We start from the raw sequence: 27,241 nt of genomic DNA, 5'->3' as shown, positions 1-27,241 counted from the left end.
AGTTAACTAATCATAAACACACTTGAAGTTTTTGATGATTAGTGTGGCTTCAAGTACACAAAAGTATGCTAAATTTTAGTACACTTAGCACATTTATTTTTCACCAGGGCAGAGACAACTTCGTTGCAAGTTTGCTTTCTCTTGGAATAAAACCTTTATATACCTCGATATGCTTCTGCAGGTTGGACGGCGAGTTTTTGTAGGCCGTGACGTGGTTTGTTTTCGGCAAACATTTAAAACAAAAATGAATCTTTAATCCTTTCAGAAAACTGAAACATGGGTTCCAGGTAAAGCCATGGGTGCATTCGTTCCCCAGAAGAACCGCCTCCTTCCATTCTGCAATCAACTGATCATGTGAAATAATGCTGCTGAGAAATTATTGAACTAGATTTTATACAGTCTATGGATGTGACATGACCCTAGTGATTACTGACAGGCTGTCTCGGTGTCACCTGCGAAAAAAACCATCATGTTTTAGAAAGGAAAAGAAAAAAACATCCACTTTCAAAGCTACTTCATAGTAACCAGTAACGAGGACCTTGATAGAAATGTAGTGGAGTAAAAAGTATGATATTTGCCTTTCAAATGTAGTGAAGTTAAAGTCAGAAGTTTAAAAAAATATACTCAAAGTACGGATGCTCAAAGTGTACTTAAGCACAGTACTCAAGTAAATGTACTTTGTTACTGTCCACCTCTGCTTAATGAAATCATTACATTAAATACTGTATATTTGTATTGAAGGCTTGCCATTACGAAGAATAAAATTTAAAGCATATGTACCATCTGGAAGAGCCAAGTAATCAGTCACAACTTAAAGCTCAAAATTATCAGAGCAATTGCATTTGCTATTGCCACCTACGGATGCGAATCATGGGCAATGACAATGCAAATTGAAAAGATGGTAGACACATTCGAGATGTGGGCATACAGGCACTTGCTTAGCACCTCATGGAGAGCGCATCAAACCAATGTTTGGGTTCTAGAAATGTTGAACACCAAGATGATGCTCCGAGAACAAATTGCGAAAAGAAAGATGGGGTTTTTCGGCCATGCCATCCGACATGAAGGACTAGAGAAAGTCATCATCCAAGGAAAAGCATCTGGAAAGAGACGAAAAGGCAGACCCCAGCAAACATGGCAACAAGACATCACTAGGTGGACACAAAAAAGCCTGGTGGAGGCGTCAAGGATGGCAGAAGATCGCAGAGAGTGGTGTGCTTTCAAAAAGACCACAGCAGCTCGTTTACGAGCCTTCTGATTGAGAGTTTGTGTCGAAATATTTATGATGTGGTTAGTAATTCTGGGGCTAATTGATAGGTCGAGGCTGTATTTGTGTGTGTGTGTGTGTGTGTGTGTTTGTATGTCCTTAATTAATCCTTAAGGGGAAAATTTGGGAAACAGTGTCTCGATGAAAGTTGAAGCTTTAGAAACTTATGTTTTAGCACAGTGTACAAATAAGGAATTGAGAGAACTGGCTAGACTAAAGGATTAAAGCTCTGCTGCATCACTTTCTTTAGGTAGAAATGAAGCAAAGACTCATTTCTACTTGCGCAAATATCAGCAGCTAGTTAAACGGCATTGTGGGTAACACAGGAAACCAGACCAACGTTTGGGGAAGTGGAAGCTCAGTCGTGAAGATGTTAGACTTCTCCTTGGAAGGTCATTAGTTTAAAATTCCAGCATTGCCACTGCTGGGCCCTTGAGCAGGGTCCTTGAGCAAGGCCCTTAACCCTTGACTGCTCAGTTGTATAAATAAGAGAGAAAATCGCTTTGGATAAGGGTGTCTACCAAATGGCGTAAATGTAATTGAAGACCATCATGCCAAAAAAGTCAACTCAGAATTTTGCTAAACTACATTTTGGACACTGTTGAAAGATTTAATATGCATCTGGTTCAGGGTGGATTTTTCTTTTTAACTTTAGGAGCCACAGAATTCTCGTTTGAAACATCTATTTTAACCTTAGTATTTGTCTGTAATATTTTATTAGCTTTTTTCTGTACACTGACTCTACCCGTCAGCATTGTTCTGAAAAGATGGTACAGTATGTTGTACGTAATATAAATACAAGATATTATATGGTTGTGTGAAGATAAACTTCATATCTTCAAGTGGTGAATAGCTAGATCATGAGTGAGTGAACAAGTGATTATATTTTTCAACACAAGAAGATAAACTTCAAATCTTCATGCCACCGTGTAATGTTATTTGTATTATATGGACACGTCAACTAAATAAATAAATGCAAGTTATGCAAAAGAATTTTAATTTTAAACCGGTTCGCCATTTTGACAATGCACGTCTAGTAAGCGGGAAAACACAGGGAGTGACATCATCGTTGTGAAATATCGAAAAGTATTATACATACAGGACACTTTTTCCATGGAATAAGTATTCTATTCCCTTTTAGTGGGTTTCATTTGTTTGGCTTGATAGCATGCAATATTGTTAGCATATCACTTATCCTACATGTACAACCCCGATTCCAAAAAAGTTGGGACAAAGTACAAATTGTAAATAAAAACAGAATGTAATACTTTACAAATCTCAAAAACTGATATTGTATTCACAATAGAACATAGACAACATATCAAATGTTAAAAGTGAGGCATTTTGAAATTTCATGCCAAATATTGGCTCATTTGAAATTTCATGACAGCAACACATCTCAAAGTTGGGACAGGGGCAATAAGAGGCTGGAAAAGTTAAAGGTACAAAAAAGGAACAGCTGGAGGACCAAATTGCAACTCAATAGGTCATTAACATGACCGGGTATAAAAAGAGCATCTTGGAGTGGCAGTAGTTCTCAGAAGTAAAGATGGGAAGAGGATCACCAATCCCCCAATTCTGCGCCGACAAATAGTGGAGCAATATCAGAAAGGAGTTCGACAGTGTAAAATTGCAAAGAGTTTGAATATATCATCATCTACAGTGCATAATATCAAAAGATTCAGAGAATCTGGAAGAATCTCTGTGCGTAAGGGTCAAGGCCGGAAAACCATACTGGGTGCCCGTGATCTTCGGGCCCTTAGACGGCACTGCATCACATACAGGCATGCTTCTGTATTGGAAATCACAAGATGGACTCAGGAATATTTCCAGAGAACATTATCTGTGAACACAATTCACCGTGCCATCCGCCGTTGCCAGCTAAAACTATAGTTCAAAGAAGAAGCCGTATCTAAACATGATCCAGAAGCGCAGACGTCTTCTCTGGGCCAAGGCTCATTTAAAATGGACTGTGGAAAACTGTTCTGTGGTCAGACGAATCAAAATTTGAAGTTCTTTATGGAAATCAGGGACGCCGTGTCATTCAGACTAAAGAGGAGAAGGATGACCCAAGTTGTTATCAGCGCTCAGTTCAGAAGCCTGCATCTCTGATGGTATGGGGTTGCATTAGTGCGTGTGGCATGGGCAGCTTACACATCTGGAAAGACACCATCAATGCTGAAAGGTATATCCAGGTTCTAGAGCAACATATGCTCCCATCCAGACGACATCTCTTTCAGGGAAGACCTTGCATTTTCCAACATGACAATGCCAAACCACATACTGCATCAATTACAGCATCATGGCTGCGTAGAAGAAGGGTCCGGGTACTGAACTGGCCAGCCTGCAGTCCAGATCTTTCACCCATAGAAAACATTTGGCGCATCATAAAACGGAAGATACGACAAAAAAGACCTAAGACAGTTGAGCAACTAGAATCCTGCATTAGACAAGAATGGGTTAACATTCCTATCCCTAAACTTGAGCAACTTGTCTCCTCAGTCCCCAGACGTTTACAGACTGTTGTAAAGAGAAAAGGGGATGTGTCACAGTGGTAAACATGGCCTTGTCCCAACTTTTTTGAGATGTGGTGTTGTCATGAAATTTAAAATCACCTAATTTTTCTCTTTAAATGATACATTTTCTCAGTTTAAACATTTGATATGTCATCTATGTTCTATTCTGAATAAAATATGGAATTTTGAAACTTCCACAACATTGCATTCTGTTTTTATTTACAATTTGTACTTTGTCCCAACTTTTTTGGAGTCGGGGTTGTATTACGTCACTCTACCCAATGGAGAATGAGCGTTGAATATGGTTTGATATTGCATGGTTGCCAAGACAACATGATGTCTCACGTCCGAGACGTAAAACTTCCGTGCTAGCGAGTGACTTTGACAATTTGTAAACAAACATGGCTGCCAGGTTTGCGTCATTAAATATGGAAGATTTTGAGAGGATTTTGGCTGCCAGGTGGCACCGTTGTGTGTAGTTGTCAATGTTGATTTTAAAAGTAAATAACTAAATTATACAGGGAAATGAAATACTATGGCGAATGAGCATGGAAGAAGAGTCTGGAGACAGAAATCTTAGTTTCTCGGTCGTTAGCCTGTGCTACTTGCTCTCGATAGCACTGGCTTGACTGCGCTAGCACTGGCCTTCGCTAACAATACTGCTGAATGCTACACCAGCTGGAAGGTTACTGCACTGCCATGCTAACAGCTCTGAATTGTGGGTAAGCTAGCGTTGGCCTTTGAGAATGCTGATATGAAGAGTGTGTATAATAATAATAATAATATTATTATTAACAATATTGGCTGGCTTTTTTTGGTGGTCTATCAGGTATATTCCATTCAGCTACTTGTCTTCGACTTGTTCAATATTATGCTTGCTGAATGGAATATATCTGATATACCACTCAAAGCCAGCCAATATAATTTAAATATTTCACTCAGATCCGCGATGTATTTCGTATGAAAAATACGTTTTTCAACAAGAGAAGATAAACTTCATATCTTCAAGCCAGCGTGTGATTTTCTTTTTATTATATAGACACACTCTCAAACAAAGTACCCAAATTTATCAAAACAATTCATTGATTTCCTCACGAGTGACATAGAGAAATATATCACGGTTTTGAATCTGCGCGTGGGCGGCACGGTGGTGTAGTTTTTAGTGCTGTTGCCTCACAGCAAGAAGGTCCGGGTTCGAGCCCCGTGGCCTACGAGGGCCTTTCTGTGCGGAGTTTGCATGTTCTCCCCGTGTCCGCGTGGGTTTCCTCCGGGTGCTCCGGTTTCCCCCACAGTCCAAAGACATGCAGGTTAGGTTAACTGGTGACTCTAAATTGACCGTAGGTGTGAATGGTTGTCTGTGTCTGTGTCGGCCCTGTGATGACCTGGCGACTTGTCCGGGGTGTACCCCGCCTTTCGCCTGTAGTCAGCTGGGATAGGCTCCAGCTTGCCTGCGACCCTGTAGAACAGGATAAAGCGGCTAGAGATAACGAGATGAGATGAGAATCTGTCCTGGATGTAGTTCGTATGAAAAATGAGTGGTGTATTTCCCAGTAAAATGCTCATTTCTGTATGATGATAGTGTATTTTCTAACTCGGTGACAGTTTATTTTATTTCTATATATTGCTGGAGCACTTAATGATGTCTATCATCTTGTGCTTATGTCACATAATATGTTCAGGATTGTGTGTGAACTTCTTACCTGATTTCTCTCGCCCTTCCTGTTCCAGATTGGCCGACTGGTTATTGGTCAGAATGGGATCATGTCTACGCCCGCAGTGTCCTGTGTAATCCGCAAATTAAAAGCCGTCGGAGGAATCATTCTAACAGCCAGCCACAATCCTGGTGGTCCCAGTGGGGACTTTGGCATCAAGTATAACATCTCCAATGGAGGTACAAGAGGCTTGGATGTGGGATGTGCACATCTGATCATTGAAAATGCCAGTCTTTCTTACAGCATGGTATAATCTTTCGTCTGGGTTTGACCCTTTGTAGTATCTGAAAGCCAAAGGTATACCTATGTGGTCCAGTAAACCCGATAATTATGGAGGGGTACAACTTTCACATCTTAATTATGTATCTTTGACCTGGAACAGTGACTGTAGTGTAACATTAAAGGAAAAATCCACCCTAAAAACATTTTGAGCATCTTCAGTACTAATACTGACAAGTCAACCTTTGTACTAAAGCTGCTGTTGATGCCAATGTGCATGTCATCTCGTAGAGTCTTTGCCATAATGCAGAACAACTGTGTTATATAAGTTCTTTGCATTCTGGATATTTGAGTCCAAAGTTTGCTGTCTTCACTACTTCTGTGTTGGACCCATATGTTGAATTATGGTCATTTATGGGGGGGTGGACAAATCAGATATTCATCAGCATTATTACTGGGCAAGCGAGACCCTCAGTATGCCACCCAGTCTCATGTTTTGGCTGCCCAGAAACTTAATTGACTTTACAAAAAAGTGGTAGCTAGCATAATGCAATAACGTATGGTGAGCTGGTTAACTAGTTCATCAGACAAAATACAAAAATAAATGCTGCTTGCTGATCATGTCAAGTGCCCTGATATCCCTCTGCATGTTTAAATTAAAAATAAAACTTGATAATTTATCCATGTTAAAACATGATATTGCTAAAAATAGACTTACCTGGATGTAACCATTTGTGCTGAAACTGGATAGCCACCTGTTATGTAACCAGTGCACAAGTACACTCTGTGTAGCTTAGTAACACACAGCCATCAAATAAAGGCTTCTAGTTCTCATCTCATCTCGTTATCTCTAGCCTCTTTACCCTGTTCTACAGGGTCACAGGCAAGCTGGAGCCTATCCCAGCTGACTACGGGCGAAAGGCGGGGTACACCCTGGACAAGTCGCCAGGTCATCACAGGGCCGACACATAGACACAGACAACCACTCACACTCACATTCACACCTACGGTCAATTTAGAGTCACCAGTTAACCTAACCTGCATGTCTTTGGACTGTGGGGGAAACCGGAGCACCCAGAGGAAACCCACGCGGACACGGGGAGAACATGCAAACTCTGCACAGAAAGGCCCTCGCTGGCCATGGGGCTCGAACCCGGTCCTTCTTGCTGTGAGGCGACAGTGCTAACCACTACACCACCGTGCTGCTGGCTTCTAGTTCTAAAAAAAAAAAATGAAAAAAATTGCCTGGCGCTACTGTGCTCTCTCTCTCTCTCTCTCTCTCTCTCTCTCTCTCTCTGTCTGTGTCTGTGCTTTCACTACTTCAAATGGGTTAAATACAGAGAAAGAACTTCACTGTGCTGAAATGCAAATGTGACAAACACTGTGTCCGAAATTGCTCACTCGTTCACTACTCCCTATGTAGGGAATTACTATATAGAGGACTACATAGTGAGCTCATTGGTAAAATGCAAAAACGCTTTCAGACACTAGTCCGTCATGCTGGTATTTACATCATTACTGTCGCACAACTAAAACGTGCCAGATCAGTCGGCTGGTGGGTTTTCAAAATAATAAACACATGCATGTATTTTTGTGATAAATCCATATTATACTGAGCGTATTTTCCACATTAATAAATACAAAGTACCTGCATCTTTCAGTTCTTTTTAAATCAAGGCTGAATACTTTCTTCTTTGCCGCTGCCTTTTATTAAATCAAATTTGAGACTTTTTTTTTTTATTTCTTTCAGTGCCACCGCAATGCATTTTATATATATATATATATATATATATATATATATATATATATATATATATATATATATATATATATATATTTTGCTTGGTTAGTGACCATCGGTTGTACACTACTTTTCGTGATGCATTGTGGGATACTTTGAGTGCAATATATAGGGTGTAATCATCCTCGCTATCATTTCGGACAGCACTACAAAATGGTGCCCTATATAGTGAATAGGGAGCGATTTCGGACACTGGGATAGGCTTCTAATTCTAAAAATCTAATCAGAAATTTTCTGTAACCATGTGATTTACTGGCAACAAAATTCACGAATCAACAGACTTCACTTTTGTGAAGTAAAAATCTCACTTGGCTCGATTACGCAGTACTGATACATATACTAGTAAACTATCCTGTTGCCATAGCAGCGAGATTCTTGTCATCAAAAAAGATCGCTTTTCTCAGTGAATAAAAACAAAAGCATGCCACATAAAATGATCAATGTTCAGGCTTATTTTTACACCTGAACACTTGACACTCGGGTATCTTCAGGGTTGTTTACAACAATTTAGAAGTGATATGTCCATGAGATCCACTCGCCTCGGTAAGTCATGTACAACCCCGATTCCAAAAAAGTTGGGACAAAGTACAAATTGTAAATAAAAACGGAATGCAATGATGTGGAAGTTTCAAAATTCCATATTTTATTCAGAATAGAACATAGATGACATATCAAATGTTTAAACTGAGAAAATGTATCATTTAAAGAGAAAAATTAGGTGATTTTAAATTTCATGACAACAACACATCTCAAAAAAGTTGGGACAAGGCCATGTTTCCCACTGTGAGACATCCCCTTTTCTCTTTACAACAGTCTGTAAACGTCTGGGGACTGAGGAGACAAGTTGCTCAAGTTTAGGGATAGGAATGTTAACCCATTCTTGTCTAATGTAGGATTCTAGTTGCTCAACTGTCTTAGGTCTTTTTTTGTCATATCTTCCGTTTTATGATGCGCCAAATGTTTTCTATGGGTGAAAGATCTGGACTGCAGGCTGGCCAGTTCAGTACCCGGACCCTTCTTCTACGCAGCCATGATGCTGTAATTGATGCAGTATGTGGTTTGGCATTGTTATGTTGGAAAATGCAAGGTCTTCCCTGAAAGAGACGTCGTCTGGATGGGAGCATATGTTGCTCTAGAACCTGGATATACCTTTCAGCATTGATGGTGTCTTTCCAGATGTGTAAGCTGCCCATGCCACACGCACTAATGCAACCCCATACCATCAGAGATGCAGGCTTCTGAACTGAGCGCTGATAACAACTTGGGTCGTCCTTCTCCTTGTTAGTCCGAATGACACGGCGTCCCTGATTTCCATAAAGAACTTCAAATTTTGATTCGTCTGACCACAGAACAGTTTTCCACTTTGCCACAGTCCATTTTAAATGAGCCTTGGCCCAGAGAAGACGTCTGCGCTTATGGGTCATGTTTCGATATGGCTTCTTTGAACTATAGAGTTTTAGCTGGCAACGGCGGATGGCACAGTGAATTGTGTTCACAGATAATGTTCTCTGGAAATATTCCTGAGCCCATTTTGTGATTTCCAATACAGAAGCATGCCTGTATGTGATGCAGTGCCGTCTAAGGGCCCGAAGATCACGGGCACCCAGTATGGTTTTTCTGGCCTTGACCCTTACGCACAGAGATTCTTCCAGATTCTCTGAATCTTTTGATGATAGTATGCACTGTAGATGATGATATGTTCAAACTCTTTGCAATTTTACACTGTCGAACTCCTTTCTGATATTGCTTCACTATTTGTCGGTGCAGAATTGGGGGATTGGTGATCCTCTTCCCATCTTTACTTCTGAGAGCCGCTGCCACTCCAAGATGCTCTTTTTATACCCAGTCATGTTAATGACCTATTGCCAATTGACCTAATGAGCTGCAATTTGGTCCTCCAGCTGTTCCTTTTTTGTACCTTTTAACTTTTCCAGCCTCTTATTGCCCTGTCCCAACTTTTTTGAGATGTGTTGCTGTCATGAAATTTCAAATGAGCCAATATTTAGCATGAAATTTCAAAATGTCTCACTTGCGACATTTGATATGTTGTCTATGTTCTATTGTGAATACAATATCAATTTTTGAGATTTGTAAATTATTGCATTCCGTTTTTATTTACAATTTGTACTTTGTCTCAACTTTTTTGGAATCGGGGTTGTAATGTGTAGGTGACATCATGATTTATACTCGGAGCGCAATATTTGAATCTCGGCGAGAGTAAGATGGCAGCACCTAGGGATATTGTTTTTCTTTTAAAACAAAATCTGTACACATACAGGTACAAATATGAATGACACTGTCAATGACGGCGTAGCTCACTCCGGCCCCATCTAGTTCAAAAGGAACAAGCTGAAGTGGGTTACCTTCCACAATAAATGTTGCAAGCTGTATACGCTATATATATATATAAGCTATGTACACCCTAGGAATACCAACCTATTTGCCAGAAAGAATCCAAAACAGCGAGGAATTGACCAAGAAGAAGCGATTTTAGTGAAATGTGGGGACAGACAACACATGATGGCCTGTTGGCCAGATGAGCTAACAAGTGAACACTCGAACATGATGAGTTTATGCCATCGTGTGTCGTCTGTCATCCAGCTGGCGTCGTCCACATTTCACGAAAGTCGCTTCTTCTCTCTCAATTCTTCATGGATTTTTATTCTTTTTGGCAGGAAGGTAGGTCTGCCTGGGGTGCATATGCCTTCTACCCAAATTTGCATAACTGCAATTAATAATGAAGATATAGAGTAATTAAGCCCTAACGAGCAGTTTCCACACAATTCGCTGCTTCTCCCTCAATTCTTCACCGATTTTGATCCTTTCTGGCATGAAGGTAGGGGTATCTAGGGTGCATATAACTTCTAGCCAGATTTGCTTAATTACAATTATTAATGAAGTTATGGACTAATTAAGCCTTAATGAGCAGTTCAACAAAAATCGCTTCTTCTCGGTCAATTCCTCACCATTTTAGATTCTTTCTGGCAAATAGGTTGGTGTTCCTAGGTTGTATATAGCTTGCAACATTTATTGCACAAGGTGGCCCACTTTAGATCATTCCTTCTGGACTAGACGGGGCTGGAGTGAGCTACACCATCATTGATGGTCTTGGTTTCCTTTTGTAGCCAAGTTTATAATGTAGCGCACAATGCTCACACGCTGTACAAAAATAAGCCAGGCACTTGCCAAAGTCTCAGCTATGAGATGTGGTGTTCTGTCCCTATTATTCAAGTCTGGCTGGCATCTGTAATCTCTCTCTCTCTCTCTCTGTCTCTCTCTCTCTCTCTCTCTCTCTAGTGTTTCCACATACATGCACGCTCCTGATTTAGAAAAGATTTTCTGTCATCCGTGCATGCTAATTCATCAACCTAGTAAAAACTCTTCTGCTGGTGGCCAGATCACTTTTTTTTTTTTTTTTAAGATTTTTTTACCTTTATTGGATAGGACAGTGTAGAGACAGGAAATGAGCAGGAGAGAGAGACGGGGAGGGATCGGGAAACGACCTCGGGTCGGAACCGAACCCAGGTCCCCGGATCCATGGCACGGCGCCCCACCCACCTGAGCCACGACGCCCCCCCCAGATCACATTTTATCATTTTAAAGATTCCATACACAATTTTAATAATCAAATAAGCTACTAGTCAATAGTTTGTAATTCCCATGATATTGCAATGGCCACAATATCTCAAACAGATTTTATTGCACGTTCTTACCCACAATATTTGTCCTTCCAGGGCCTGCGCCAGAGGGCATTACTAATAAAATCTTTGAGATCAGCAAAAGCCTCCAGGAGTACCACATCTGCCCAGAGCTCAAGGTGGATTTGTCTGCTATTAGCAAACAAACATTTGAAGTGGAAACTTTCAAGTCATTCACAGGTGAATTCTCAAATAAAGTTACATTCCACTGGTTCATTTTATGTTTATTGCAACTGATTTTTATCAGTTTTATCTTTTTGTCCCTCTGATCTGCTGTAGTTGAGATTGTGGACTCAGTGGAGTCGTATGCAGAGATGCTTCAGGACATCTTTGACTTCGCTGCATTGAAGAACTTACTCTCGGGACCTAATCACATCAATGTCCGGTTAGATGCAATGCATGGAGGTGAGGAATCAAATGTAAGGAAAACTCATCGTTATCTCTAGCCGCTTTATCCTGTTCTACAGGGTCGCAGGCAAGCTGGAGCCTATCCCAGCTAACTACGGGTGAAAGGCGGGGTACACCCTGGACAAGTCGCCAGGTCATCACAGGGCTGACACATAGACACAGACAACCATTCACATTCACACCTACGGTCAATTTAGAATCACCAGTTAACCTAACCTGCATGTCTTTGGACTGTGGGGGAAACCAGAGCACCTGGAGGAAACCCACGCGGACACGCAGAGGACATGCAAACTCCGCACAGAAAGGCCCTCACCGGCCACGGGGCTCAAACCCGGACCTTCTTGCTGTGAGGCGACAGCGCTAACCACTACACCACCGTGCCGCCCTGTAAGGAAAACTGTCTAGAATAAAATGGAACGTTATTCCAGTAAATAGAAAGGTATATAGCTTCATTACAGTACACTGGATAGAATGGAGCTTTATCGCAGGACAATTGAATAGAATAGACCTTATTACAGTCCAGTAGATTAGCATAGAGCTGTATTACATTCGAAAAGAATAGAACTTTATTAAAGTACAACTAAGTAGAATAGAGTTTTATTACAGTACAATTGCAGAGAACAGATTTATGTTACAGTACAATAACTTAGAAGAGCTACATCACAGTACAGTTGAATTGAATACAGCTTCATTATGGGCGGCATGGTGGTGTAGTGGTTAGCACTGTCGCCTTACAGCAAGAAGGTCCTGGGTTCGAGCCCAGCGGCTGACGAGGGCCTTTCTGTATGGAGTTTGCATGTTCTCCCCGTGTCAGTGTGGGTTTCCCCCACAGTCCAAAGACATGCAGGTTAGGTTAACTGGTGACTCTAAATTGGCCGTAGGTGTGTGTGTGAATGGTTGTGTGTCTCTATGTGTCAGCCCTGCCATAATCTGGTGACTTGTCCAGGGTGTACCCTGCCTCTCGCCCATAGTCAGCTGGCATAGGCTCCAGCTTGCCTGCGACCCTGCACAGGATAAGCAGCTACAGATAATGGATGGATGGAGAGCTTCATTATAGTAATGAATAGTAGCTTTATTTGAATAGAAAGTGCCATTGAACAGCATTTTAAAAGTACAACTGAATAGAATAGAGCATCATTACAATACAACAGAATAGAATAGAACTACATAGATCAATCAGTCGATCACTATTCATACCAGAGGGAAATTCACCTGTTAGAGCAGCACAGAGAGTAACTCGAGAAAGAAGTTGCTGTAATCGGCTGCCAATAGTAAAGCGCTATGTTGGGCAGAGCTTTACTATAGTACAACTAAACAGAACAGGGCCGCGTTAGAGCGCGGCGGAATGGAACAGGGCCGCGTTAGAGCGCGGCGGAATGGAACAGGGCCGCGTTAGAGCGCGGCGGAATGGAACAGGGCCGCGTTAGAGCGCGGCGGAATGGAACAGGGCCGCGTTAGAGCGCGGCGGAATGGAACAGGGCCGCGTTAGAGCGCGGCGGAATGGAACAGGGCCGCGTTAGAGCGCGGCGGAATGGAACAGGGCCGCGTTAGAGCGCGGCGGAATGGAACAGGGCCGCGTTAGAGCGCGGCGGAATGGAACAGGGCCGCGTTAGAGCGCGGCGGAATGGAACAGGGCCGCGTTAGAGCGCGGCGGAATGGAACAGGGCCGCGTTAGAGCGCGGCGGAATGGAACAGGGCCGCGTTAGAGCGCGGCGGAATGGAACAGGGCCGCGTTAGAGCGCGGCGGAATGGAACAGGGCCGCGTTAGAGCGCGGCGGAATGGAACAGGGCCGCGTTAGAGCGCGGCGGAATGGAACAGGGCCGCGTTAGAGCGCGGCGGAATGGAACAGGGCCGCGTTAGAGCGCGGCTAAACAACTAAATAGGATAGAGCTTCATTACAGTCTGACTAAAGAGAACAGAGCTGCATTACGGTACAATTAAATAGGGCTTCTTTATAATACGAATAAATAGCCTAGATCTTTATTGTTGTACAACTAAATAGAATAGAGTTTTATTATAGTACAACTGAATAGAATGAAGCTTTATTGTACTATAACCAAATAGAATAGCGCTTCCTTACAGTACTGCTGAATAGAATAGAGTTTCACTGAAGTGGAATTGAATGAAATGGAGGTTTTGTAATGTACAACTGGATAGAATAGTCTTCCATTGCATGCTATAGTATAATAGCTAAGAATGGTGTTTCACTGCCGTGCAGCTGAATAGAATATAGTTTGATAATCTTTTTTTCTTTATTAAAACAAACCTGTGCAGAAATCAAGAATTGAGACTTTCATAATCGATTTGATACAGCTTTGCTTTCAGAAGCTAAATTATAGCTGTCATTTGCAAGAGATAAATCCATATGCCTGAATATTGTGATGTTATTATATGTGATGTTAATTATTTCTCAGACATATTTTAAGAACGGCCTTTCTGCAGAAGTATTGTGGCTTATTCGAATGTTTTTCATTCAATCATTCTGACAGTGATGGGCCCCTATGTGAAGAAGATAGTGTGTGAGGAGTTGGGCTCCCCCGCCAACTCTGCTGTTAACTGTGTACCCTCGGAGGACTTTGGCGGTCACCATCCGGACCCAAATTTGACCTACGCTGCTGACCTGGTCAAAACAATGAAGGGAGGCGAATATGACTTTGGAGCAGCTTTTGATGGTGATGGTGTATGTGTTCATGCTTTTCAATCCCCATTAATCTGATGATGATATTGCTATATTAATGCTATATATATATTATATATTGCTATTATTATATATATATATATTATATATTGCGATTATATATTGCTATATTAGTGCACAATATTGACAATAATCGCAGATTGGAGTTATATTGATTCAGATTTCTATGCTTTTGTGCTATTATGAACTGATCTCGTCATGTGTTGCAGAAAAACACTGGTCAGTCATTTGCAGAAAATGCGACCTGTATTGTCCGAGATGGTCAGTGAGGTCTCACAATAAAACTTAATATTCTTATTTGTAACAGTACTGATTACTTGATTCACATAAAGTTATGAAGGTTCAAATAAACATAGGTTCTTATTTATTGCAGGCTACTGATAGCCTGGCAAGCCAGACTAAATGTGAGTATTTAGTCTGGCCTCGCTTGTAGACATTTCCGAAGGGGGTGAGAGGAACAACCCGCTGTCTTTCAAACTGTCTCTGTGCATATAGGCCAACGCTCTGACCAATCAGCGCAACAGTGACTGTGACGTAGTCAGAGCAACAGAAAGCAGTGGGGGAGGCCTTGAAATAAATAATTTTTCAAAATGCGTATTAATTAATAAACAGGTTCTAGATATTAAGAAGTTTGGAGATAATGACCACAAGTTTGGAGTCTGTACCACATACTTAACATACACTCTTATTTTTTTCAAGTGTTTTTCAAGGGTTTGCTTAAACTGTTTTTGAGAGTTTTTATTTAGTGGTGTTTGGTGAAATAATTTCCCTTAAATTTAAAATAACGGGAAAATAAGAAACAATCAAAAAGTAATGTTTCAAAGCTGTTTATTAATTCTTCGTACTGCACAAACTAGCCCCATCCTTTTGGCTACGAGCGGAGCCAACTGGTAGATCAGACTTTTGCCATAGCCGGTCGGCAAAACAGCGAAAACGTGCTTCTTGAAAAGGAATGAGCGGAGAGCCTCTTCCTGCTCATGTTTCAACGAAAACTCCAAGTCTAATTCTTCTAAAACTGATTCCAAAGCGGAGTCAAACGCGCGCTGTTCACTAGCCGTAGCCATCTTTCCTGCTGTGCTTTCTCCAGCGTCGCGCAGCTTTGTCGTCACTCCTGCAAAAGCCCGCTCAAAGAATCCAAACAAAAACCTTGCGTTGTGATTGGCGGGCACAATTTGATGCCCAGGGTGTTTTGTTGATATGGTGCGAGGCTAGACCGACTCACAGGCAAAAAATATTTTTGGCCGCTAGGCGGGTGGGTCTAGTTTACTAGGCTAGGCTACTGAGGCATCAGTATCAAAACAGCAATATTGTGATCATTATTAATAAATAATATTTTGCATCCTTACTATTTACACATACAGTGGTGCTTAAAAGTTTGTGAACCCTTTAGAATTTTCTATATTTCTGCAAAAATATGACCCAAAACATCATCAGATTTTCACACAAGTCCTAAAAGTAGATAAAGAGAACCCAGTTAAACAAATGAGACAAAAATATTATACTTGGTCATTTATTTATTGAGGAAAATTATCCAATATTACATATCTGTGAGTGGCAAAAGTATGTGAACCTTTGCTTTCAGTATCTGGTGTGACCCCCTTGGGCAGCAATAACTGCAACTAAACGTTTCCGGTAACTGTTGATCAGTCCTGCACACCGGCTTGGAGGAATTTTAGCCCATTCCTCCATATAGAACAGCTTCAACTCTGGGATGTTGGTGGGTTTCCTCACATGAACTGCTCGCTTCAGGTCCTTCCACAACATTTCAATTGGATTAAGGTCAGGACTTTGACTTGGCCATTCCAAAACATGAACTTTATTCTTCTTTAACCATTCTTTGGTAGAACGACTTGTGTGCTTAGGGTCGTTGTCTTGCTGCATGAACCACCTTCTCTTGAAATTCAGTTCATGGACAGATGTCCTGACATTTTCCTTTAGAATTCCCTGGTATAATTCAGAATTCATTGCTCCATCAATGATGGCAAGCCGTCCTGGCCCAGATGCAGCAAAACAGGCCCAAAACACGATACTACCACCACCATGTTTCACAGATGGGATAAGGTTCTTATGCTGGAATGCAGTGTTTTTCTTTTCTCCAAACTTAACGCTTCTCATTTAAACCAAATTGTTCTATTTTGGGCTCAGCCGTCCACAAAACATTTTTCCAATAGCCTTCTGGCTTGTCCATGTGATCTTTAGCAAACTGCAGACAAGCAGCAAGTTTTTTGGAGAGTAGTGGCTTTCTCCTTGCAACCCTGCCATGCACACCATTGTTGTTCAGTGTTCTCCTGATGGTGGACTCATGAACATTAACATTAGCCAATGTGAGAGAGGCCTTCAGTTGCTTAGAAGTTACCCTGGGGTCCTTTGTGACCTCGCTGACTATTACACGCCTTGCTCTTGGAGTGATCTTTGTTGGTCGACCACTCCTGGGGAGGGTAACAATGGTCTTGAATTTCCTCCATTTGTACACAATCTGTCTGACTGTGGATTGGTGGAGTCCAAACTCTTTAGAGATGGTTTTGTAACCTTTTCCAGCCTGATGAGCATCAACAACGCTTTTTCTGAGGTCCTCAGAAATCTCCTTTGTTCGTGCCATGATACACTTCCACAAACATGTGTTGTGAAGATCAGACTTTGATAGATCCCTGTTCTTTAAATAAAACAGGGTGCCCACTCACACCTGATTTGTCATCCAATTGATTGAAAACACCGGACTCTAATTTCACCTTCAAATTAACTGCTAATCCTAGAGGTTCACATACTTTTGCCACTCACAGATATGTAATATTGGATCATTTTCCTCAATAAATAAATGACCAAGTATCATATTTTTGTCTAATTTGTTTAACTGGGTTCTCTTTATCTACTTTTAGGACTTGTGTGAAAATCTGATGATGTTTTGGGTCATATTTATGCAGAAATATAGAAAATTCTAAAGGGTTCACAAACTTTCAAGCACCACTGTACATGGGTGTCAAATTTAAGGGGAAACCAATTTAAAGTGTCTTCGTAAGGTGTTGGCCCACCATGAGCACCTAGAACAGCTTCAGAGAGCCTTGACATGGATTCCATTAGTCTCTGGAAATATACTGGAGGGATGAACAGTATTTTTAAAATTACTTATGAAAATCTCATAGCTAATGGCATTCATGCTCTCGTTTACCATTTGGTAACATATTTACGTATGTAAAAATGAAATTTTTTTAAACCTTATTTCTGTCAGTGATGGTTAAAGGAGAACTGAAGGCAAATTTTTTTTATCATCAAAATTCTATTTGTCTCATTTTATTAAATATAGGAATGCATTTTTGAGAGCTATTTTGTCACTTCTATAGCAAGTTATGAGTGTTTTTTAAATATGCTCTGTAATATATCAGTTCATATGTCAACGCGATGGCCGTAAACGAGATTCGTTGAGACCTGTGCGAGACATCGTAGGACGGAAATAAAACGTACAGCGGAAATCAAAGTGACCGACATCTGCCAACATTGTCAAAAGACGCGCGCGACCTCTTTTTCGAATGCTGATGTAATCAAGCCGGAAGTTTTGTTTGTTTTGACAGCAAATCAGGAAAGCTTGAAAAAAGTAGGCAGTAATCGTCATTTAAACTCATTTTTGTGCAATATTTCATTTGGAAAACAGTTTTCAAAATGGTGGCACTGACACCTGGCTAACACTTCATGTTTCGAAGTCTCGCACAAGTCTCATGAAGATCGCGTGGATAAGTGACGCCTGCCGTGGACCAAACGAACTAAATTCAACATGGCTAAAAACCGAATAGGCTGATAAGTATAATATTGAATTGCAATTAGTTGCCAATACGAGTCACGATATAAGGTTACTAAAACCGAAAACATAATTGAATAACACGTTAATTAAGAAATAAAGCAAGTTTAAAAATGACTTCAGTTCATGTGGCACAACATGAACCATAGCTACATAGTTACTACCCCAAATAAATTAGTATCCAATTAAAGCACATCCTGAAGAGTTGTATTCCTTGTACACCACAACAGTCTGCCAGAATGAACTTTTTGTTTGTTAAAAATGTAGACATCATAAAAATTTATCTATTTTATAGTTATGTTTAGGGGCGGCACGGTGGTGTAGGAGTTAGCACTGTCTCCTCAAAGCAAGAAGGTTCAGGTTTGAGCCCAGTGGCTGACGGGGGCCTTTCTGTGTGGAGTTTGCATGTTCTCCCCGTGTCTGTGTGGGTTTCCTCCAGGTGCTCTGGTTTCCCCCACAGTCCAAAGACATGCAGGTTAGGCTAATTGGTGGCTCTAAATTGACCATCAGTGTGAATGTGAATGGTTCTTTGTCTCTATGGCTACGTTTACATTACGTCGAATCAGCGGATCATCAGATTAATGTTCTTAAAATGATTCGCGTTTACACTAAAACCGTTAGCCGTGCACACAGCAACACCAATACGCGGATACGCTCGGCTCCGCAGGCATCCTGCGCTCCAAATCACTCCGCCCTGAACAGCGAGTGCCCTCTGGAGGGTGTGCACTCCGGCCCTGCGCAGCTCACAGAGCGCGCGAGTGAAGTGAACAAGCCACGATTCGGGACTGAGCCGCTGTGTGTGAGATCCCAGCGCATATCACTTATTACTTGCAAGTGGAAGGATGGCAAGCCTAAAGACAATCATAACTACACAATGGGCAGTATTTGCATCAGTATTTGCAGTATTTTCATACTTTTATACTCTTTAATGAAAGGTGATACAAGGCGGAAGTCTGCGCCGTTTTTCAGCAGTCGCGTCACATGACCAACGCCAGCGAATCAGGAAGGTGGATGTCACAGTGACGTTGTCCAATGAGACGCCAGCTAGAGCTCAGCACAGCGTATTCGCGTATTCTCAATGTTTTTTTTTTTTTTTTTTTTTTTTAAAGATATTTTTTGGGCTTTTTGCACCTTTATTGGATAGGACAGTGTAGAGACAGGAAATGAGCGGGAGAGAGAGAGACGGGGAGGGATCGGGAAATGACCCCAGGCCGGAATCGAACCTGGGTCGCCCGGATTTATGGTATGGCGCCTTATCCACCTGAGCCACGACGCCCCCGCGTATTCTCAATGTTTACACAGCACCGGAGCTGATACGATCTAGATTGAATACGTGGACGCTGGCGGATTCCCGTTTCCCCGCTTTTTCAGGGGGGTTAATGTAAACGGACAGTGCATCCGCGAAGAAAACGAGACAGATACGGTCTAGTGTAAACGTAGCCTATGTGTCAGCCCTATGATGATCTGGTGACTTGTCCAGGGTGTACCCCGCCTCTCACCCATAGTCAGCTGGGATAGGCTCCAGCTTGCCTGCGACCCTACACAGGATAAGCGGTTTTGGATAATGGATGGATAGTTATGTTTAAAGTTGTGGAATATCCACAAAACAAGTATAGTTCTATGAATAGGGAAGGGAAGGAAACCTCTCCTGTTTAATTTAGACAGGAAAAATAAATAGAGATCTTGTCCTTGTCCTCACTTCCGAACACGATCCAAGCTTGAGGCAAACCATGTTTTGGTTGACTTGGCCAGCATTGCAGCAGTAGGATGGCCAGTTCCTTTCTGTACACGCACCCATACACATCTATGGGCAATTTAGAGTAGCCAGTTACCCTCACTGTATGTCTTTGGACTGTGGGGGAAACCGGCGCATCCAGCGGAAACCCACGCAGACACGGGTAGAACATGCAAACTCCACACAGAAAGGCCCCTGTCGGTCATGAGGTTCGAACCTAGAACCTTCTTGCCGTGAGGTGACAGTGCTAACCACTACACCACCATGCCGGCCCAGAGATACCTAATCTTCAATATTTATCAATCTAACTAGTGTTAAAAAGTAACAAAACAAATAACGTGATCATTTTGTTGACAAAATGCCTGGTGATGAAGACAATAACAGATAATGAAAAACTCACTGGTTATGTGTTGCTATAATGTTGTTTTACTGTGAGTTTATGAATTTACTGGTTGCTTAGATAGGTCTAAATCCCCTTTTCTGAAACTTGGTTTCTTTGCTTAGCAATAAATAAATAGTAATTTCTAGTACGGATTTTGAGTCATGCTGTATCAAAGAAACATCACCTCTAAATTGCCACACTTCCAATACACAGTGGTATAGATAATTTTATTATTATTAATAACTAATGATGACTCTGTATCACAACCTTATGTTCTGCCTTTTGCTTTAGGATCGTAACATGATTCTTGGTAAGCATGGATTCTTCGTGAACCCTTCTGACTCGGTAGCAGTGATTGGTGCCAACATCACCTGCATCCCATACTTCCAGAAAACTGGTGTTAAAGGTCTGGCACGCAGCATGCCCACCAGCGGGGCCCTAGACAAGTAAGACCAGCCTGTTTTCATCTCCTGTAAACATTTTGTAACTAACTGAATTACAATTACATTCTTCTCATAATAAATATCAGGTCAGGACTCTAGAGTGATATCTGCATATATTTAGTTCAGTACCTGCATATTGATTGGTTGCGTTTGACAGTGTGGCCAAAGCTTTGAAGATGCAGCTGTATGAAACCCCGACAGGCTGGAAGTTTTTTGGGAACCTGATGGATGCTGGCAAACTGTCTCTGTGTGGGGAAGAGAGCTTTGGCACTGGTGAGTGGAATCCACAAATCCATACGTAACTTCTGCTACATAGATTATGGTTGTAATAATTCAAGTGCATTTGGATGACATTAAATCAAGGGTCATCAATTAGTTTTGAATTGTAGCACAGTGGAAATTGTTTGGGCTTGAGGCTGCTCTACAGTTCCCAACCTAAACATGTCAACATCTCAGATACTCACTCCATTTGTACTCTTGATTCAGGGACACACTCTCACCCCATCATGCAATCCTTTGTAGCACACACATGGTAACAATACTAATTGCAATGGTTGAAAATGATCGTGTATTTGGTAAAAAAATAAAAATTAACATCCAGTGGAAAAGCATTACATTAAATTATTATTATTATTATTATTATTATTATTATTAATTTTATTTTTTTTAAATATGGTGGGGGGAAAAAGAGCCAAATGTGATGTGGTAAAAATACAATTCTGTCTTTACTTGAAAATACACTCGAAGGTAATTGACATTTAAAATTACTTTTATTAGTACAGTTTATTTTTAAAAAGTCATGCTTGACATGTTGCACAATGAAATTTAAATCTTGTTGGATTGAACAGTTAGATAAAGAACACAGGGACTGGTCAAAATATTGCAAACTTTGTTCATTTCAGAGCAAAAAGGTAATGATTCATTTTGGAGCTATTGGTGAGCGGAGAGAAATGATCACTTAGAGGAGCCGGATTTCCCATCAGTACCACCTACTTGAGCCTAACAGAGTATCACATGTAGTATATAGTTATATATTTCAATATTTCTTGTTAGTTGGACAGTTTTCAGTACTTTTTACCAACCCTAAATCAGAAAAAGTTGGGACGGTAGGGGAAATGCGAATAAAAAGAAAAGGAGTGATTTTTCTAAATTTACTTTGACTTGTATTTAATTTCGGACAGTATTAACCCAAGATATTTCATGTTTTGTCTGGTCAATTTCATTTCATTTGTTAATATACATCCATTCCTGAATTTCAGGCCTGCAACACATTCCAAAAAAAGTTGTGATGGGGCAATTTAGGGCTAGTAATGAGGTAAAACAATTAAATAATGATGAGATTTGAAACAGGTGATGTCAACAGGTGATTTGTAATCCATGATTTGGTACAAAATCAGTATCCAGGAAAGGTCTCGTCTTTGAGGAGGAAAGATGGGTCGAGGATCTCCAGTTTGTCAACAAGTGACAACGGAATTGGATATTTCACCATCTGTGGTGCATAATATCATTTAAATGATTCAAGGAATCTGGAGGAATTTCAGTGGGTGTAAAGGGCAAGGGCACAAGCCAAAGCTGAACATCCCGATCTCCGATCCCTCAGACGGCACTGCATCGAGAACTGTTCATCTATAGCTGATATAACCACATGAGCTCGGAATTACTTTGGCAAACCTTTTGTCAAGCAGTACAGTACGTAGTTATATCCACAAATACCATTTAAAACTTTTACTGTGCAAAAAGATAGCCTGATGTTAACTGTGTCCAAAAGTCCCGTCGACTTCTCTGGGCTCAGATTGAACCATCTGGGATGGACCATCACACAGTGAAAACGTGTATTGTGGTCAAATAAATCAGTATTCCAGGTCTTTTTCTTGTAAGAAATGGACACCGTGTGCTCTGGACCATCCAGATTGTTACCAGCAACAAATCCAAAAGCCAGGGTTGGTCATGGTATGGGGTTGTGTCAGTGCCCTTGGCAAAGGTAGCTTACACTTTTGTGATAGCAGCATAAATGCCGAAAAGTACATTGAGATTTTGGAGCAACATACGGTATGCCGTCTTCAGGATGACCTCTTTTCCAGGGATATTTCAGCAAGACAGTGCAAAACCACATTCTGCTCACATTACAAAGGCATGGCTGTGGAAGGAGAGAGTGTCTGTCCCCTTTGTCCTCAATAGAGAATGTGTGGCGAATTTCGAAATGGAAAAATGTGACAGTGCCAACTTCATACTGCTGCACACCTTAAGACCTGTTTGCAGGAAGAATAGGACAAAATAATACCTGAACCGCTTCATCACTCGGTGTCTTCAGTCAATAAACATCTTTTAAGTGTTGTGAGAAGGAACATCAACATTATAAAGTGATAAATTCTTTACCGTCCCAATTTTTTTAAAATGTGTTGCAAGAAACAAAATTGAAATTTTGAAAAGTTTATTGGGGGGGGACTATAAAAATCATGAGGTAAAATGTCAAATAATTTGCTGTTGTATTGTTTTAAATGCAATACAGGTTGCTTTCAGTTTTAATTTCAATTTCAACATACCGTCCCAACTTTTTCTAATTTTGGGGTTGTACATATTTTAATGTAACTAAAATATGTGGGAAGATGCACTGCATAAAATCTCATCTTAGCAAATGAAAATATCTTGAATATAGTCAGATTTATCAAGTATTAACTATTATAAGATTACAGTTAACCAAATATGAGCTTATTAAACCCAGTTCATTTTATTTTCTTGCTTTTTGGCAGATAATTTTGTCTTTCTAGAAATAACTGCTGAAAATTAGCAAAATTATCTACCAATAGTGCAAGAAAATGTAAAGTCTGGACTGAGTGTAAAAAAAAAAAAAGTCTCGAAATAGGTTCAATAATATTGTATTCGGATTGTTGTAACCTTATAATAGGAGGTACTCGAGAAATTTGATGACATTTCAAGATATTTTTTGCAGTGTGGGATAAGGCCTGCTCACTGCCATTTGATGATTCCGGTGCTGGACTTTTACCTTTTAGTTGGTAAACCCTGGTCCCATAAGACCGATAACTATAAATAAATCGGTCCTCTGCAGTTTATGTGGTTGGTGCTCACACCAGACCAATAACGATACTTATAGCCCAGGCCTGGGTTTATCCGTATTGGTGAGAGAGCTTCTGGAGTAGGGTTCCCCCCCCCCCTCCCCCAGGCCTGAACCTGATCTGATAAAACATCTGACCAATCAGGTAATTGTTTACATGTGACGACAGCTGAGCACGTGCTATTTTTCCTGGGTGTCTTTTGTACAACCTTGTTGGCCTTCATGAGCATGATGAACCCTTGACCATGCATTCTAAACATTGCACCAACAATGGAGAGATGTGAACATTACCAATGAAACCATAGCATTCAGATTCTTATTGCTACCAGTAAAATATTATGATTACACATACACACCTTTGTTATTTTGATACTATATAGTGGACACTCGTGCATTGGAATGACCTTTTTTGGGGGGGGGGTCTGATGATAATATTAAATAGTTACCTGAGCAATAAAGCTAATCTTTCCTTGGCGCTAATTGGTCTTCTGTTTGTGGTGGTTTGTTTTGTCAAATCTCCTTCCACCAAGTGGAGAATCTGCACCTCAGACATTTGGAAGTATTGGAAAAACTTGTCTTCATGGGAAGACAATTTCCAAACAAGATGATGGATTTCTCCCAGCTTCTCTCTGTGCTGCAGGATTTCATGCACCCAGATTCTCATTTTCTTCTTCTTTCGGCTTTGCCTTCCATGCAAAATGAGCAAAAGCAGCTCTTCCTCACTGTTATGGTCAGCCATTGTGTGCTGCTGACTGCACTGGGTGTGCATACAAACAGCAAACAACCGCTATATTTTACCACAAAAACCAACAACCATGTATATTTATTTACCAGAGTGGCCGGACCAACCGACGATGTAGTCGGGATTATAAGTTGTGGTGTGACTGCTCCAGACTGGAACTAAATTCAGGCAGAGGTATAATTGTAGGTATAGTTATCGGTGTTGTGGGACCGGGCCCTAATGTCAGCATGAGTTTTGTGGCCCGTCACCTGTTGCACTCACTCTGACCTATGCAGGTCTTTTGTCTTTTAGGGTCTGATCATATCCGTGAGAAAGATGGCCTCTGGGCTGTGCTCGCTTGGCTGTCTATTGTGGCCAGCCGTAAGCAGAGTGTGGAGGACATCTTGAAAGAACACTGGCAGAAGTTTGGTAGGAACTTCTTCACAAGGTGACTGAGCCATGATAATACATTTGTTATTATTGCTAAAGGTTATGATAAGTGTGTAACAAGTCCCTGATGTGAGTGGAGCACAGAAGCACAGCGGGTGGGAGTGGATGTTCTCACACACACTCTCTTTTCCCTTATTTTCTTTGCTTTTTAGTTTTGTTCACTTGCTGCTCATGTTCTGGTCGGGAGAGCCCCCTTCTCTCTGCTCTCTCCCTCCTTTTCTATCCTCTGTCACTCCAACAACACAGACACACAACACTAACCACAGGTGCATTGACTTTGCTACTCACCTTCCCTGGCCCCGCCCTCCATTCACAAACTGATGCTAGGCCACACCCCCACTGCCACAGAGTGAAACATAGACATTATAAACATACTGGTATGTCCAATGCAATGCAGAATCCAATGCAAACCTTCCTCAAGGTGTGTGTGTGTGTGTGTGTTTAGGAATTTATTTCTACAGATTGATGCCCTCTAGTGTTGGAGTTGATGAACAAGTCATGAAAATTCTGCTTTTGTGTTACACTGGTGTTTATTTTTGTGTAAATTCTGTTTATTGAAAGTTTGGGCAAAGCACATAAGAAATGGTGATTTTAGAATACTTTATTTGAATTTTGCAGTCTCTTAAACTTGAAAGAAAACCTAACTTTTCTATATCCATGCTAATTTAAACAGGAAAATAAGCTTTACACTTTTAGTGCCCTGTAGCACTTGTTCATTTACTCCTAATAAATCCTCATAAACATTTACCTTTAAAGATAGACTGCCTTTCAGATTTTTCAGTTGTAGGTTATAAAAAGAATTTTCCCCGACACCCAATTATTTTGTTTAGTGGACCAAAAGCTACTGAATTCGAATCACAGACTTCCAATTTGAGCAGTTTTTTTTTTTTTTTTTAAATAGAACAGTTAATGAATTTAGGGCCATGTGGCCCTAAATTCTTCGCTGTTTTTTCCTGCTTCACCATGACCCAATTAAAGATATGTCATGCATGACGTGGTGGGCTTTCCCCGTTCGCGGAAGGCATTGTGGGATACAAATTTGAAACAGGAGACAAAAATGGAGGACGTGAGTGTGCGAATGAAACGTGGAAGACCGACTACAGTAACGGAAAGCGAGAAGAAAAGACGTTATGTTGCGAAGGAAAGGAAACGCAGGACCAAACTAATAAATATCGGCGGTCAGCGAGCACCTCAGTGTGATCAGCTGTTCGTTTAGCAACAGAATGATGTAATTGTGACTGCACGGTCAAAGGTAAACCTGTGCATGCGCACACGGACTTCCTCTGTCTGCTTGACTGCGTGAAGCGAGCGATTTCATGCACGTTATTTGCTAGAGAATCCTCTTAAATTAAATAACTTCCCAGCCACAGAATGGCCTGATATTTTGTGAGATGTTACAGAAATAAACATGTATCACAATGACCAAATTTTAGAAGGGACTAAATTTCACTGATTTTTTTATTTTTATGAAATCGAAAGGCTGTCTAGCTTTAAGATCATCTTTGGGATGAAAAATGCCTCATAACGTTTAAGATTGGGATGAAAATAAGTATAAATGTATACAGTGCTGTGTAAAAGTCTTAAGGCCAATTTATGCTGACAACCCAGTCCTCGCAGATAGTGTCGCAGACAGTGTCTGCGTAGCCCCCCCACCTTCTCAGATGCTCTGCGCGCACCTCCCAAAAATTGTGACCACCACAGAAGCCTCGCAGACAGCGTCGCAGACAAGAGGGCTCTGATTGGTCCACTCTACATCCGCTGTACATGCACTTCCGCTTCCCTACTTTCCCGGTTTGGTTTGTTTTCACGACCGCCATTTTTAAAAACACGAGCGAAGATGGAGCAGCACGAAGAGCGGTTGATCGAGGAAGTGAGGAAGTACGTACATCTATACGACTCCAGTTCTAGTCATTTATAAGTAACCGGAGGATAAACACTCCACTAACCACACCCACCAACTACTCCTAGCGATTTTGCGACTTCACGCCCCCTTGCGTTGTGGCAGTGAATAACATCGCGCACGCCTATTACTCCCCGCTCAACGATAAATTACAACTGTCTGCGAAAAGCTATCTGCGAAAGCCTTGTCGCAAGAGCATGCAGAGGCCTTTAGGCATATGCAATGAAATGCTGTAGAGCAAAGATGCCTTCAAAAATAATGAAATGAAATGTTTCAACATATAAAAAAAAATACTATAAACAGGAGTAAGCCATAAATATGAAACAAAGCCAATATTTGGTGTGAGACGACCCTTTGCTTAAAAAAACAGTAGTCTCAGGTTTTTGTACTGACTCGATAACGTAGAAGTCATAAAATAGAAATCTAT

General features: G+C 41.1%; 1 protein-coding gene across 1 annotated transcript in view; it reads left to right on the top strand.

Moving 5' to 3' along the window:
• pgm1 (phosphoglucomutase 1) overlaps positions 1-27,241 on the top strand; it is a 41,871-nt gene that overhangs the window by 6,766 nt on the left and 7,864 nt on the right. The window contains exons 2-8 of the mRNA XM_060919933.1: positions 5,512-5,674; positions 11,250-11,393; positions 11,493-11,618; positions 14,112-14,302; positions 20,519-20,673; positions 20,828-20,943; positions 24,777-24,912. Coding sequence (XP_060775916.1) covers positions 5,512-5,674; positions 11,250-11,393; positions 11,493-11,618; positions 14,112-14,302; positions 20,519-20,673; positions 20,828-20,943; positions 24,777-24,912 — 1,031 coding nt within the window. The remainder of the gene's footprint in view (positions 1-5,511; positions 5,675-11,249; positions 11,394-11,492; positions 11,619-14,111; positions 14,303-20,518; positions 20,674-20,827; positions 20,944-24,776; positions 24,913-27,241) is intronic.

This window comes from Neoarius graeffei, chromosome 4, assembly GCF_027579695.1.
Source record: "Neoarius graeffei isolate fNeoGra1 chromosome 4, fNeoGra1.pri, whole genome shotgun sequence".
Classification (NCBI taxonomy): domain Eukaryota; kingdom Metazoa; phylum Chordata; class Actinopteri; order Siluriformes; family Ariidae; genus Neoarius; species Neoarius graeffei.
The sequence above is the reverse complement of the archived record's forward strand: the minus strand, read 5'-3'. Positions and strand labels throughout refer to the sequence as shown.